At 40.7% G+C, this 17,090-nt stretch overlaps 1 protein-coding gene across 2 annotated transcripts in view; it reads left to right on the top strand.

Moving 5' to 3' along the window:
• The window catches only part of LOC111845325 (polypeptide N-acetylgalactosaminyltransferase-like 6), a 133,056-nt gene that overhangs the window by 46,750 nt on the left and 69,216 nt on the right, over positions 1-17,090 (top strand). For both annotated transcript variants that reach the window (XM_023814658.2, XM_023814659.2), the window contains exons 3-5: positions 1,442-1,550; positions 11,143-11,281; positions 13,050-13,216. In XM_023814658.2, coding sequence (XP_023670426.1) covers positions 1,442-1,550; positions 11,143-11,281; positions 13,050-13,216 — 415 coding nt within the window. The remainder of the gene's footprint in view (positions 1-1,441; positions 1,551-11,142; positions 11,282-13,049; positions 13,217-17,090) is intronic.

Here is a 17,090-nt window from a genome sequence, read left to right as displayed (position 1 = left end):
TCATGCTGATTTAGCGTAACGCACAAAATGTCACCATCATCAGCTTTTATCAGTAATTAGATTACTTTCAACAGCTGCAGCAACTTTCCAAAATTTGACTTTTGTTATAGATTATAGGGCATAACAAACTTAAAAAAATATTCTGCAGCATTCCAGATACACTCGAAGAACTGATCCACCAGAGGCAGAAAGAAGAGAGAGAAGAGTGCTTTATCTACCCATTTTTTTCACGGCAACATTTACATTTAGGCCATTAGTCACGGCCGTGGGTGCCAGGGAAGCGATGCTGAGCACATATGCAAACACATTCCTATGAAGGGAAATTTAGAGATGCCGCTTATACTGAGAAAACATCTGTTTTTTTTTTCATGCCGGAGGTTATCAGTAGGCTTGGGTGATATTACTGTAATATGGTATCTTGGGTATACCACGGTATTTTAGGTATGCCACAGTATTTTGAAATCTTAGTGACAAAATTAATGTAACAAGGTGAGGTCCCCCATGATAATTCAGCAAATTTTCTCATCCAGACTTAAAAAATACCAGGGTAGGGTTGCTTTTGAAGATACTGTCAAAATACTGTATACCATGATACAACGCACCCATTTCCAAACCTGGTCCAGAGAGCTTCTGGCCAGTAGCTTTTCTGTCGTACCTGGCTTCTGATGAACCACATCTCTTCTTAGGTAAATACCCGGAACAGCCAGGTAGGATAGAAAAGCTACTGGATAGTAGCCCTCCAGGACCGGACATGGAGGCCCCTGGTATAACGACTGGCCAGTGTGATGGTATGAAAAATTAAATACAGCACAGGCCTAGTTATCAGAGTATTTGAAGGAAACCCAGGTGAACAGGTGGAATCTGAATATCAAAAGCTAAGTCGTCAATTTCACCTGCTCTAGTAGACGTCTAAATGTGAGGTGTCGAGTCCATCCTTTGAGTTACCACACCTTCAATAATAATACACAATACTTTGTAACTGTATAATTTTCTGGAATGTGAAAGTAATAAGAAAAGATAAATATCAGAACTTGTCTTAAATATTTATTGTGTTATAAGCAAGCAGCAGTACATTTAACTGAAGTTCATGTCTCAGAATCATTACTCTTTCAGTGTTGCAGAATATCTGATACTTTCATATGAAATATGAAAACAAAGGAGTTATTTAGCACATTCTGTATATGTGTGGGATGTCCAACAAACGTATCCAACAAATAAGGCTGCTTATGATTCAGTGCAACATCAGGTTTGTCCCACAGCAAAATGCATCTCGGGGCAGTTTTTAAATTAATTCCAGTTTTCTCTGCACGTAAAATGTGATACCCTTTATCATGTGCCTGCAAGTGTAGATTTACTGTCTTGAATGAATCCACAATGAAGTTTAGATGTAAACCGATGTCTGCTGGAGGTTCAAAATATTTCCATCTTTTTTTCCCCATAGGGATTTCCATTAGGCGTGAATGAAGGACATGTTTACCCCTGGACTGACGGCCTGAAGAGGAAAGACTGGCATGACAACGAGAGCATGAGGAGAGAGGAGATGCGTGTCGGTATGTAACTGAATCATTACGCTGTCACTGGACTCAGGTGTCACACTGGATTCCCATCCACTGCACCTCAGCAGTTATAGCTCCACAAGTCACATTTCTCACAACAATACTGTCAAGCATTTGTCAGATGGCACTGCACTGTACTTATGACACCAGTGACAAGAGAACTTATTTTAAACATATAATTTACTATAATGGCTATTATCAGAAGCCTTTCCTGCATTTGAATGGCACCATTTGTACCGCAGTTTGATGATAGTATTAGTAGGTCCTTACACATACTGTATATGATTATTTACAGTTTGTGATTTAGGTTCTTTTCCCGTATAGAATTGATCAGCATCAGATATCGATTTTATCCAAAATTGATTCATCGTTGAACCAGGAATCTAGTTCATTGTAGTACCTGTGACATTCTACTGTCTGTGACATTGTGCCACCTGTGACGTCTCTCCTGCCTGCCCTGCTGCCAGTGATACCACAGTTACTCCCGGACGTAACAAACTGGAGCATATAAATTGGGACGCTGTTAATTTGACTTCCTCTGCCGGCCCCTGGAGGATGGGCTCCTCCTTTGAGTCTAGTTCCTCCCAAGGTTTCTTCCTTCTAGGGAGTTTTTCCTTGCCACTGTCGCCTCATGCTTGCTCACTGGGGGCTTTGAGCAGGGATAATGTAAAGCGCTTTGAGACAAGGTAATATTGTGAGAAAGCACTATAGAAATAAAATTTAATTGTATTGAACTGAATTGAACATTCTGTACTTCTAATTATCAGGTAATGCAAACCTGAGGTATTGTAATGTTATTACTGGTTTATTTTACTTTAATGTTGCATTATATACAGAACGAGGATGCCTGTGTTCCTTTAAGGCATTAATGGAAAGATAAGGCAAGTACTCTGGTATCCTCCTACATTCCAAAAACATGCAGTTAAACAAATACAGTCTGTCAATTTAGTGTGTCATCGTGTGAGTGAATGAGTGTATTCGTTCCTGAGCATTGTGATGACCTGATATCCAGTTCAGTGTGCTCCGTGCTTCATGGAAATTTGTACTGGATAAGCAATGAAATGCAATGATGAATTAAAAGCAGATACAGACGCTCCTCTACTTACGAACTTTCAACTTACGAACTTTCAGACATACGAACGAAGAGGACTGTAAGTCCAAATTGTGATCATTAGGCTCCCGTTTCCTGTCTGCAACATTAATTTTTTTCCTGCGCACCAATTCTGCCTAGTATGACTTCTGGCCACTACTCCCTCCGCGCAGCAGTGTAGCGTGCGAACTCCCAGCATCCTAGTTCTTTGTACTTGGTATACCCTTATAATGATGTTGAATAACGATTTAAGAACATTTCAAGTTACGAACGGCCATTTGGAATGTAACTCCTTCGTAAGTAGAGGAGCGTCTGTATGTTTATTTCATTTATCGAATGATTAGATAGATGGATGGATGGATGGATAGCGTCTGTGATAACAATCGAGAATGGAGGAGGCAGACCCCGGAATGCAAAGGCAAACTGGCTTATTAGATAAACCGGGTGCATACAGAGCCAAAGGGGTTATCCTGAATCGTAGTTGAGTCACAGGCGATGGTGGAATACTGGGGAGATCAGTCCTATACAAAGAGACGAGATGGGGTTCCCATGGGACGGGAGGAACCGGACCGGCGAGGAAGCAGGGCAGGACAGGGCAGGCAGGCAGGGCAGCTAGGAGAAGGCGGGTCGGAGGAACAGACGAGGCAGGCATGGGAGGCAAGACATGTTGATGCTTCCATGTCCCACTCTCACCAGTGTGGGGAAGTAATAAAAAAGGCCAATAGGATGTTGGGTTACATCTCTAGGTGTGTGGAGTTTAAGTCAAGGGAGGTGATGCTAAAATTATATAATTCCTTGGTAAGACCCCACCTAGAATATTGTGTGCAAGTTTGGTCACCATACCTTAAGAAGGACATTGCTGCCTTAGAAAAGGTGCAACGGAGGGCTACGAGAATGATTCCTGGTCTTAGCAGAATATCTTATGAGGAGAGGTTAGCTGAGCTGAATCTGTTTAGCCTAAGGGGGGACATGATCCAGCTACATAAGATTCTAACAGGTCTGGATACTCTTCAGCCCAATGGCTACTTTAATATTAGTTTAAATACTAGTTCTCATATACGGCCATTCCATACTCTATCGTTATCATAAGTGGAAATTAGCGGGAGAACGTTTTAAAACAAATTTGAGGAAGCACTTCTTTACACAGCATGTAGTTAGAGTATGGAATAGTCTTCCTGCTAGTGTAGCGCAAGCTAAAACCCTGGGTTCCTTTAAATCAGAGCTAGATAAGATTTTAACAACTCTGAGCTATTAGCTAAGTTCTCCCCAAACGGGCTTGATGGGCCGAATGGCCTCCTCTCATTTGTAAATTTGTTATGTTCTTATCGGGACTCTGTGATGGGTTGACGCCACATCCTGGGCTATTCCCTGCCTTGCACCTGCAGCTTTCATGGCTGGTTCTGGATCCATGTGACTCTGAACAGGACAAGTAGGTACAGAGGATGGAAGGATGTATGGATGGATGGATGGATGGATGGATGGATTGATATGCCAGGGCTGCTAGAAATGGATCGATGCTTCCTCCAAATGAGAAAAAAGCACATGGAAGGTTAGAGCTACTCTGGGCAAGCTGGCAGACAGAGTCATGACATGAGGATGAGGGGAAAGAGGGGGGATTTATTTGGGGGTGGGACAGGAGATGCGCATAATGAAAGCAGCGGGTAGTTTCTCGGCTCCAGCTGAGGTTAATGCCTTAATCTGAAGAGATGCTCTGCAGCCGCTGCCTCACCAGTGGTTCAGGTCATAATGAAGGGATGAGTAAGAATACAGTATGTCAAGGGCAAACTTTTTAATATACAGTAAAATGTTGAGATCTGCGGTACACTATAAAAAAAAATCGATGCGCATGTAGGCGTACGTCACGTCATAAAAGGTCACTTATGAGAAGAGGGAGTATGGGGATTTAAGGCCCATTTGTCTGGAGGTGGGAAATAGACAACATGCCAGAATTGTTAATTTTGCACGCAGCACTTGAAATACAGATAAATGGAGCAGCGGCCGATCCATTTCACTCTTTTGATAGGCAGGTTTGGAGCAGCGAAATGCTTTCCTTACACCAGCTGTACCCCCGCGTTGATTTATGGTGGACGATATATCAGCATGGTGGCAGTGATGCATATTGCCTGGGGTTAGCCAATAATTCAGCCATTGAGCCAATGTGGTAAATTTGAGTCTGGGTAATAGCTTTCGTCTTGTGTAGAGGTTTTCTGGAAAACATTTCCGAGACACAGTGCAGTCGTTGAAACATTCAAAACTGTGTTGCATTATTTCATCAAATCGGGTCACTTTCGGTAACATGTTTTTAACACACAGATGTTAGCCAGTGCTTAGTTCGTGCTGGATCCTGCGGTAATGTATTCCAGGACCTCTCTGCCTTCCGGCACCTGTTCGTGTGTATCCAGAAGTTGTCTGGTTAAAAGAAAAACAAAAACAATAACATCAAATGAAAAAGAAATAAAACATATATTATAATTTATGGATAACTTTTATTAGTTTAGATTTTTTCTTAAAAGTACATGTTTTCTTAGAAAAATACATATATATTTTCAGCACTGCATTTTGTATGCCTTCCGGGACCTGCGCCCGCCTCATTACCCCTCCACTCTCATATCCCTTTCACGTTCCGGCACCTTCTGATTTACAAATTAAGGACTAATGCTAGGATGTAAAGTATTTTCCACACTCCTGAGTGTGGCTTTGCTGGAACATGGCAGGATCAGGTGTGCTTATAGGATCCAAAGAAGCCGTGAAGAGAGAAAGCACAGATTTTGTTGTGCATTTTGTGATGCTAAGGATATCGGGCTGATATCGAAAACATATTTGGTCATTTTACATAAAGTATTCCGCCTAATGAAAATCTAAATCAGGCAACATTTCTCCTGACACCAGACACGCACTGCAGTGTAATGCTTGTAGTAATTTCTTTAGTTTCATAAAATAGTAAGCAGTGCACATAATTATGTCGATGAACATACCACATTATAAACATTTTGAGCCAAATGTAAATGGATAGCTTGTTTTACCAGCGAGGAACCACACATGAGAAACATCTGGATTGAGACAGGGATCTCCAGGCAGTGTTGGCTTGCTGATGAAATAGGACAAGACGGGATATGGGTCTTGATTAGGAACTTAATGCCAATGGGTGTTGTTCCGTTAATGGCCCTGAAAGCTGAGGACTTGAACTTCATGATGAGGAAAAGAGACAAAGAGTGGTGTAAGATGAGACCATTGGCTGATTGAATACCAGACATACTGGTGCATTTATGATCATCTACAGCAGTTTGACAGCACAAGCTGGTAACCCTGTCAGTAAGGAGTTTCATTAGTCTAGTCATGAGAGGACAAGTGCCTGGACTAGAAGCTCAGCTGCATATTCTGACAAATAAGGCCCGATCTTCAGGATGTTATACAGAACGAAAATACAAGACCATGCCATCTATCAATACCACTAGGTTCCTAGCGGAGCTTAATGGAGACAGTGTTGATGATTCAAGCTGTACTTAGATGTCATAGTGAATCGTAGAGCAGGCAGGGAAGTGTTGTGTTCTCCTAGAGGTGATGATGCGTCATCCGAGTTGCAATATCAACAATGCAGAGATCCAGATGGAGTCTGTGGTGTCCTCAACAGGGAAGGTCAGGAGCAGCTGCATTTTATCAGCACAGTAGTGATGTTCATTTGTGGCCTTGGCAATCATAACTTGAACCCAGTTACCCCAGTTATGAAACCTAGCCTTTGCTCAGCTATCGCTTTGTTAATGCTTTTAAACTGAATGTTTTCATTGAATGGAAAAGTGCAAGACTGACAATCACAAGTGTAGCTGTGCCCCCTTGGTGTTGCACTATCAAACACCCATTGCTCTGCATTCCATTGGCTGCATGGTGCCTGTCTGTTTTCAAAGATTTAAGTCAAAGCATATGAGTAACTCTTAATCAGTCGACTGCAAATGTCAGTCCAAGACATAAGCAGGCAGTTTTTCAAGTGGAACTTCCCAGGCATGGATAACATGGGTTTTGTGAGTATTTTTGTTCAAAACACACATGCTGTGCTCCACTGAATAGTAGAAAAGTTACATTGGAGAGAAAAGTCCTCCTTAACCCTGACCTTAACATGACTAAATTTGTGGCACAGGCCGAGAGAAGCTTACCAAAAGGCCTGAGGCTAACATTTTCAACAGTGAAAGTTTTACTTTTATGGTGTGGATTGCAATTTACGGCCAAAATTACATCTTCTTCTTGCAAAGAAATTAAAATGACACAAGCAATTTGCACAAATGAATTTCCTACAGCAAGTATGCTGCATCCCTTCAGCATACTTTCTGACACTTCTACAAACAATTCCAAGCATCATTAAAGCTGTTCGTGTGGCTCACTGGCCTGTCAAGACATTATTTTGACCTCTATTTGTATTAATAACAAATTTTTTCTAATGAACTTCAGTTAATCATGTAGTTTGTCTGCCAAATAAGACTAGAAGGGGAAATCCTACTGGGCATTGACTGTACCTCTTTTCTAGCGAATTATATGCCATTTGCCTTAGTATTATTCATTCATTACTGGCTCCTTACTTTTGGCTCAACCCAGAAATGGCATGAAGCCATCTTATGGGCTTTCCATCCATAGGATGGAAGGTGAGGGTCAAGTGAAGTTCCACTTTAGCAGCAGATCATGAGTGGCAAGAACCCAAAATACAGGAACCCCTTCACATTCAGATCTTTGATGGTTTTTTTCTCGGTTTCAGTTATTCGCAAATTTCCTATGAACAAATAAATGGGAATATTTTTGGAGCTTGCCAAAAGATCGCAGAAACTCGCAGACGACACGCAAGTCAGAAACAATACTAAAAATGATTTGGATCGCAGGAAATAATTTTATCATCAGTACACTATTAGACACAATTATTATGATATATTATTATGATGATATATCGCTTGCCCATTGAATTCAGGCATTTCATTCAGACTAATGGTCAAACCTAGCTTATTGTGCAGCATGACAAAGGAAGGACGATCCATGTAGCATTTCCTTTTTTTTTAAATTTTTTTATTGCCCACCACCACCCCCCCCTCTTCGGAGGACAACTTTATTTTACATTACATTCAAGAGCAAAGAGTGTGGCCGCTCCGAACTCACCCGTCCCGTGGTACTTTTCCAAATGAACGATCAGAACTAAACTAAGACAAGGAGAAACACCAGGAACATCGATACCAAGGGTAGGTAGGAACACGGGAAACTACAAACTAACATGAGGTAACTATAACCAAGAAGCGTGTAGCAGCACAAGGAAACAGCCACAATGAACGACTGAGGAACAGAACAAAAGCAGACACTTAAATCACTACTAACAAGACAAGATGTGGGACAGGTGAGAACCATAACCAAATAAACCAGTCACAAGGACTTGGGGCAAGAAGGGAGAGGTGGGGTATATTACAATTAACAAGCATTAGAGAGAAGGAAACATTAACAAAAACTGAGGCTAACTACACTAAGAGTGACTAGGAACACAAGAACAGCAGAATATAATTAAACAAGACAGGGTAGGTCATAAACAGGGACACAAAGCAAAGATATAGATGAACAATTTCAGAGGCTAGGGATAAAATATAACCGATATATCAATATAAAGATATATTTGAATAAACTCATGACTGAAGGGATGCTTGCCTCTAAGCTGCACGCTCAGCCTATTGAGTGACACGGCAGCCCAGACAACAGGGTAAATGGGATGGCCAGCGGGAACTGCTGGCTAAATAGGGCAAAGGCACATGGGACCGGGCCAGTCGAGCACTGCCTCGGACACCTAGCCATGCAGGCAGGTTTGTAAACATTTGTGAAAGAATGGGTCGTTCTGCTCAAGTGCTCAAATGTAGTAGTCATAGGATGGCACCTTTGCAGTAGGTAGTCAACTGTAAGTGATGTTATTGCAAAGTGGAAACATTTAGGAACAACAGAGACTGACTCACAAAGTGACAGACCACGTAAAGTAACAGCGGGATCGGCGAGTGCTGAGGCGCATAGTCTGTAAAATTCGCCAACGCTTTGTTGACTCAGTAGCTGCAGAGTTCCAGACTTCCTTTGCCATTAAACCCAGCACGAAACCTGTGCACTGGGAGATTCATGAAATGACCTTCCAAGGCTGAACAGCTGCATGCAAGCCTCATCAAGTGCAATGCTAAGTGTCAGATGAAGTGTGGTAAAATGGTGTAAAGCCCACCACCACTGGAGCAGTGGAAACGTGTTCTGTGGAGTGATGAATCACACTTCTCTGTCTGGCAGTCTGATGGATGAGTCTTGGTTTATCAGATGCCAGGAGAATGTTCCCTGCCTGACTGCATTGTGCCAAATGTAAAGTTTGGTGGAGGAGGGATAATGGTATGGGGTTGTTTTTTTTGGGCTACCCTCCTTACAGTAGTTCCAGCAAAGAGAACTCTTAATGCTTCAGCATACCCAGGCATGTTGGACAATTCTATGCCTCCAACTTTGTGGGAACAGCTTGGGGAAGGCCCTTTTCTGTTCCAGCATGACTGTGCACCAGTGCACAAAGTCAGGTCCATACAAACATGGTTGGTATGAGGTGGAAGAACTTGACTGGCCCACAGAGAGCCCTCACCTCTTTGGGATGAGCTAGAATGGAAATTGTGATCCAGGGCTTCACATCCAACATCAGTGCCTGATCTCACAAATTATCTTATGGAAGAATGGGCAAGAATTCCCAGAGACACACTCCAGGATCTTGTGCAAAGCCTTCATGGAAGAGTGGCATCTGTCTTAGCTGCAAAGGGGAGGGGACAACTCCATATTGATGCCTATGGATATAGAATGGGATGTCAGAAAAGTTCCTTTAGGTGTAATGGCCAGATGACCCAATAATTTTGGCCATATTGTGTATTTTTAGTGTAAGGGCACCTTATATATTTAATATTAGAAGTCTTTGTTTGGGTACTTCACACATCTTTGTCTTAGCAACCCGCCTCGCTCACGTTTTACCTGTCTTTATGCTCATGGAATCTCGTGTTTCTCACAGTAACTTTTAAACTTTTCAGTGTCATTAATTTTGCATTTAAATTTCCAAAACATAGTGCTCCCAATGCATATAGCAGTACCTTTGTGCATACAAGGGCATAATTTAGATGGTTTGTATATTATTACATTGTTTATTATTATATGAGATGACTAGGAATTGGCATGCAAAGTATGCAGTACAGGGTGAGAATCACCAGCACTAAGTCCAAGGTTACAGAAGTCAAGAAGACTGTGGATTACTCCTTTCAGGTGAGGGCAAGAGTCTGCCCTTAGCGAAGAAGTTTAAGTCACTTAGGGGATCTTGTTCATGAGTAAGGATATGAGGGAAAGTGAAACTGACAGGCAGATTGGTTCAGTGACTCGAGATTTATGGGCAAGGAGGTCCATGGTGTTCAAAAAGGAGCTAAGCCATAAGATGAGATCTATCCTAACTAATGGGTGTGAGTTGTTGGTAAAAACCAAAAGAAGACTGTGAGTACTAGCATAATGAGGATTTTCATAGGGTTGCCAGAATCACTCTCCAAGACAGGATGGGACATCAAAACAGAGATGCTACTCATCAGATTGATAGGAGCATCCTACAAGGATGTTACCTGCTCAGCTCCTAGGAAAGCTGCCACACTCATGTCCCACTGGGGGCAAGTTCTGGAGGTGGCGCAGGTCACACCGGAGGAATTAAAACTCTCGGCTGGGCTGGGAACGTCGAAGGATCCCTTGTAAAGAACTACAGTCTATATGGCTATGGAAAATGAGGTCTGATCTTTCCTGCTTGGCATGCTGCCACCGTGACCCTCACCAGGAGAAGTGCAGGAGAAGACTAGATGAATGGCACAAATTCCAAAAGGGCACAGAGTAATGACCGCTAATTACCAAAACTGTATTAATCTCAGAAAAGCATCTAAAACAAAATGGCGGCATAAACACAAACATATGCAATGTAGAGGGATTAAGTTATTAACTACTTTTTGTAATACAAAATGAAAAACCTTAATTTTGCATGATGTATTGTATTATTGTTGTTGCTGTTGTTTTTATTTTATTTCTTTCACCCAACCATTTTCCAGCTGCCATCCCAGCGCCCTGGATCCTGTCCCAGGCAACACTGCACACATGGCAGGGATGCATCCTGGATGCGGAGCCAGTCCATCACAGGGCACACGCACACCCACTCACACAGACATAAAGGCCATTTTAGTGGCACCAGTTCACCTAACTTGATAAATATTCATACTTCTGAATAATAAAAAATGACCCACACACAGGGTAGAAGCGGGATTTGGACTTCCAGCGCCGGAAGTGTCAGGAAACGGCACTACCTACTGAGTCTGCATGCCACCTTGCATTTTTTTTTGTCAGGAAACCACAAAAATGCTTGTTCTAATTGTGGATGACCTTGATTAGCCCACTTTTGATTATTAAAATGTAGGGTATTAATTATAAAATGTTTCTATTTTCCCATGATGCACAAAGGTAAGGGAGAACAGGGGAAGCCCTACCCTCTTAGTGAGGACGAATGGGACGACGCGACGTACAAGGAAAACGGCTTCAACATCTATGTCAGTGACAACATCGCCTTGGACCGATCTCTCCCAGACATACGGCATCCAAAGTAAGCTGACAGTACTAGACTTTTGTTATGTCAGTAACCATAAAAACTACAATAAAACTAATAATTATGTAAGTGTTAAATGTCAAAGCACCATACCTTGCTGTGATCTTCTTTCTGCAATTTCCAAATATAAAGTTATCAAAGGATAACCTGATTTAGGTGTAAGTGTGAATTAAAATGAGCAGTATTTCAAAGAGCTTGGATGGCGATAGACTGGCACCTAATTATTCTTGCATGAGACAGTAGTGCTGTGAGAGGTGATTGCTTTGCAGAGTCCTTTTGCATCGAGCCATTGCATCATATAAAATTTATTCGCTTAATTGATTTTCCAGTGATGGATTCAAATATCTTTAGCACATCTATAATGTACTCATTGTCTAAGAGAACAGATTGCTATAATAGACAAATCAGAGTGGTCTAGTTTACCCGACTCCCAGAGCTGATTATCACAAATTAGAGGGAGATTGTGAGAGAGACTTGTTGGAGGATTTAAAACAAAAATACATGATTCTTCATTAACAAGTACAATTTCATTTCAGAACTGCCAAAAAATATCTTAGAATGACCCAGATGCATGACTGGATCAGGGGCTAAGGATGATGGATGTCTTAGTATTCTGGAATGTTTTTCGTAGAAATATCAATAAACAAGTGTAATTTAGCTGACTTAATATACCAGATGCAATAATAAAGTGTATGTAATTTTGAGGAGATCTCAAATCCTCTGTATATTTCAGTCGATATCCTGGAATTACTTACCCAATACTGGAATCAGACTGAGCTTGAAACCCATCTCAGGATATGTCTGATCATACACCAGGGCAGACGTGCACTCAGGGACCATCAGAGATGTCAGTTCACCTAAACTGTGGGTGTTTCTCAGTACCAAGAACCCAAGAACTTTCTTGCTAACTTGCCTCCTATGAATGAAAATGGAATGCAATGAGTGATGGAATTATTCTCCTTAACGAGGTTGCAGCCGATGTATCCTCGATATTTGGGACGGGACAGTAATGATATCAGGGGATTTTTCTGTCCTCCGTACTTCTTCGGTATTGGAACTCTACTTTGGCAATGGAACATGACATCAAATGGCTATGCGAGAATATACATATAGTCAAGTACGCATATTGAGAAACTTGAGAGACAGGATATAGGGAAAATACCAGGGGAAGGACCCTTAGAGGTGCTGGAAGAACATGCCCAAAACACACTAGTCACCCCTTTGCTCTCATTTCAAAATAATTCTCTATTTACAGTCTTACTCATAATTGAGTATTAACACCCATCCTGTCCATCCAGCCATCCTTGCTTATCAGATATCGAGCTGCCTACAGCCTGGATCCGACCGTAGGAACCAGAAGCCGCGAGTCCTTCACAGAGCACTATGGGCAATGTAGAGATGTCACTTCAATTTAGTGTTAATATTTGTTTCTAAATGAACACGTTTCATTGCATTACAATGTCAGTGTTTTTAGCATTTCGTCAGCTGACAGAACAATGATGAAGTGATTACTTTTTTAATTAATATATCAAAAAGTAATGAGTGCCTGACAAAGCAAAAGGGATGTGTTTGATTTATATTGAAACACTAATATATTGTTCATTTGATGTATCTATAGTATTGTGTAATTTATCATATATTACTTGTACATTAGTTGTATATTCGTTTTTTCAATGATTTTTGTCAATTTTTAATTACGTGTAATACAGTTACTTGTGAGCCCTGCTACTGATGTAACATTTGTTAGTTGATGTCTACGTTACAGTTGCAAGCAGAAGCTGTATTTGGAAAAATTACCCAACACCAGCATCATCGTTCCCTTTCACAACGAGGGCTGGTCTTCCCTACTAAGGACAATACACAGCATAATTCACCGAACACCTGGCCGCCTGATTGCTGAAATCATCCTTGTTGACGACTTTAGCGACAAAGGTAGGTGCTGTTTCACTCTCCCATTTAATAATAATAATTTAGCTTTATTCAGTAATGTTGTTGAAGGGTTTGCTTTTCTCTTCTGCTGTTTTGCAGACCATCTCTTTTTGCATGGCAGCGTGCTTCTGCTTATTTATCCTTCAACTTGCCTGCTTACTTGTAAATTGTAGGGAGAAATTTGTTGGTTTTCTTTTACTCTTTTACTTCCCTCATAATGCCAGTATAAACAGCAATGATTCGCCTTTCATTTCTGCAGTGCTATTTAGCAGATTATTTCAGGTACACATATATTTGCATTTATTTTCCTCGTAACTCACTAGCTGGGGAACATGCAGATCTCTGTAAGATTCTCTCGCGCTCTAATTCTTGGTTTTCTGTGCTCCGTCGCGTTACACCCTAAGGGATTTGAGTTGATTATTGGGTTTTCATAGGGTGATTATTTTAAATAGATAATTGGCCATGTGTATTTTCTGTACTTAGGCATAACATATTTCTCTGGGGAAGCAGTCGACTGGCCAATAGCTTTAACAAGGACAAAAATAGAAGGTTCTGTGCTCCAAATTGAATTTTTTTTTATGCAGATAGACCTGGCTTTAGTGGACAGATTACCCTTTTGGGCGGGTACATCTGTTTGTTATGGACAGAAACCCAGCACTGGCAGGCTATGAGTTAGGAGAACAGTTTTTGATGAGTGTCCTGGTGGCTGGGACTCGATGGGGCCCAGCAGATGGTCACAGCTGGTCCTGCTGCATGGGCTGCAGCCCAGTGCATGGAGACTCTATAAAAGGGAGCTGTTTGTGTCCATGCCAGAAGTCATCTTTCCAAGGAGGACAGTGGGGCTGTTTAAAATAATAATAATGAAGTGACCTGAGCCACTTTATTTTAACCATTTTGAGTCACAGAAAGTCCACAGTTGCAGGGTTTTATTTTCAGTTTGTATTTTCCGTATGTAATCGTCAGTTGTCTATTCATTTAAGTATTAAATGCAAGTATTTATTTTATGCATTCTTTCTTGCATCCTGAATCTGGACAGAACAGAAAATGATACCAATCAGAGCAGGTCTTTGACCTGAAGGAACTAAGACTCGTGCGACATCTCTTCTTTTTCTATTAAGAAATATGTAACTTTAAGCATACATGTCACCCTCGGGGAAAAAATAATAGTAAAGATGTAGTAAAATGATAGTAAAACTGATTGGATCACATAGCAACATAGTGAAGTAAGTTTATTACTGCAGCCATTGAAGAGATTAGACTGCCATGCCATTTACATATATATTATAGTTTGAAAATCTGCACTTTAAGAAATACATTAAAATACAATTACATTCATATTTAAGCTGCAGAGTATTTTTAAAAACTGAGAAACACATCACAGCCTGGTTTGGGATTGGCTTTGCTGTTGCACATTTGCAATGGTTGTGCAGCCTCCTCCGTTAAGTTAGTGCTGCTCAGTAAACAGCAGTTTGCACTCATCCACTGTGACAAACCATTACCTGACAATGTCCTCCCACAGCCTGTAGCTGGCTCCTCTAAAGAAACCTTTAAATGAACCTGAAAGAACCCCTCTTTTGGATTTACCTTACTCTGACATTTTTAGGAAGTGCAGGGGAGTTCGGGAAAGCATTAGTTGTTGCCTTGTGCATTTATTGCTTTTTGGTGAAAGAGACTGAAAGGTTGTGTCCTGCACTCTCGGGTGACAGTTGAAGGGTTTTTCTACCCTGGGGGAGTGTTTCAGAAGGTGACCTCTTCAACAGAAGAATAGGGGCTCTGGTGCTTCTGCGATAACAGTATCTTAGCATTTTGGGGGCTGGGTTCTGAAAATCGTCATTGTAATGTTGGTAACGCTTTACATTAAGTGCACCTTCATAATGCATTCATTATGCATTCATAGAACATTCAGTCCACCTTCATAATGCATTCATAGAACATTCATAAGCAGCATGCAAGTACACCTTAACATCCTAACATCTCTCAACAGCTTTAATATTCATCAATAACAAACATTACATGATTATACAATTATAATGTTGGTTATTATTATATAATGTTTGTTATTAATGTGTATTACAGCTGTTAAGGGATGTTAGGATGTAAAGGTATACATGCATGATGTTTATGAATGTTTTATGAATACTTAATGAATACATTATGAAGGTGCACTGAACGTTTTATGAATGCAATATAAAAGCATTATGAAGGTGCAGTTAATGTAAAGCATTACTAAAATGTTTTATGTTGGGAAAAAAGACATTTTAATTATTTATGGGTACAAGTATGTAGAAATCTGCGATGGGCTGGCCCCCCATCCTGGGTTGTTCCCCGTCTCGTGCCCATAGCTTCCTGGATAGGCTCTGGCCCCCCCGTGACCCAGAAGGATAAACGGTTTGGAAAATGGATGGATGGATGTATGTAGAAATGTGAGAGTCTTGGCAGTCATTGAGGTAAGACAAAAATATAGTTACTGATATATTCTGTATGTGGAAACAAAGAAAATGATACCATTTGTATCGATACCTCATGAATATCCTTCGGAAGAAGCCTACTGTGAAAGTCTAGCTTTTTATTTTTTCCCACACAAATTGATCTTATCTCAGGTGGCCTGGTCTTCAGAGACTCTCGACAGAGCCCTTGACATCGCTATAATTGCAGACTAGACAGTTTCTATGATCATTCAGCCATTAAGTGACATTCAGTAAAAGCAGTTTATTTTCCCTTCTACAAAACATTTCTTTACACTTTTAGTCTGACATCAGTTTGGTTAATGCCCATGGGTTTGCAGGCCGATTATGAATGAACATTTCCATTAAGGCTCACTCTACCTCACAGCTGTAATTCAGCAGTCGAGCTGCAAGGATTGATTGAATCGATCACTGCCTCCGTGCAAGCGCCGACCCTGCCACATTATCTGCTGCTTTGCGGTGTTGGATTATCAGCCTCTCCCAAGCTCATTTCCTTGTCAGAGCGGAAATCTCGTCAAATGATCAATGGTTGAAGGTTGTCTATCTCTCTTGATTGGGTTTTCAGCTTGTGGTGTGATCTATGATAGAGGGCTTTGATTGAGTCGTCTCATGGTGGTGTTCTCTGGGAGCAGTGCATCCCTAAGAAGTAAATGAGTTAACTGAAAGCAGGCAATTACTAAATCCAGGTGTTGAGTGTTGATTGACTGTATCTGACATATTGTTCTCCATATATTTTAAAGAAAAAAATTTGCCGTGTTTTCTCATCAACAAAAAGTTAGTTACAGCAAAGATGAAAATTCTTTGCATGAATGCTAAATTTTAAAGGAAAAACAGTGAGTGTTACACAAGTGTGCTTCTTTAAATGTGTGTCGTTACTGATTTTCAGAGTGCAATGATCATTCATTCATGTATAGAACTTTTATGTGTTTATGCAATATACAATTATGTTACATGTAACTCCATAATTGACATCTTTAAATAATAAACTTGATTAATGTATTTGCAAAATCTATTTTTTCAACAACTGGGTGACACTTTACCCAAGGGGGCAGACACAGTGGCCCTGGAAGGCCAGAAAACATCAACATTAACACAATGCGAAAACATCACAGAGACGCAAAAACATCACAGAGACGCAAAAACATCACAGAGATGCAAAAACATCAAGGCACCAAGATATCCATATAACTTAGTAACTCAGGTACTACTGAAGTGCAAATAGTAAACAAATATAGTAACTGCATGACATAAATGAACCGTTATGGTTTATTATTGATGAAGGAACATGGACCTCAGTACATAACTAACACTTTCTGTTTAATAAATATATTAAGTAAGAGTGTACTAATAAATTACTTGTAATAACTGCCAATAACGTATTAATTTCTCCATTCTCAATGTAATAAAAGTTG

The sequence above is a fragment of the Paramormyrops kingsleyae genome, chromosome 12 (genome assembly GCF_048594095.1).
Source record: "Paramormyrops kingsleyae isolate MSU_618 chromosome 12, PKINGS_0.4, whole genome shotgun sequence".
Classification (NCBI taxonomy): domain Eukaryota; kingdom Metazoa; phylum Chordata; class Actinopteri; order Osteoglossiformes; family Mormyridae; genus Paramormyrops; species Paramormyrops kingsleyae.
This window is presented reverse-complemented; position numbering and strand designations above follow the sequence as displayed.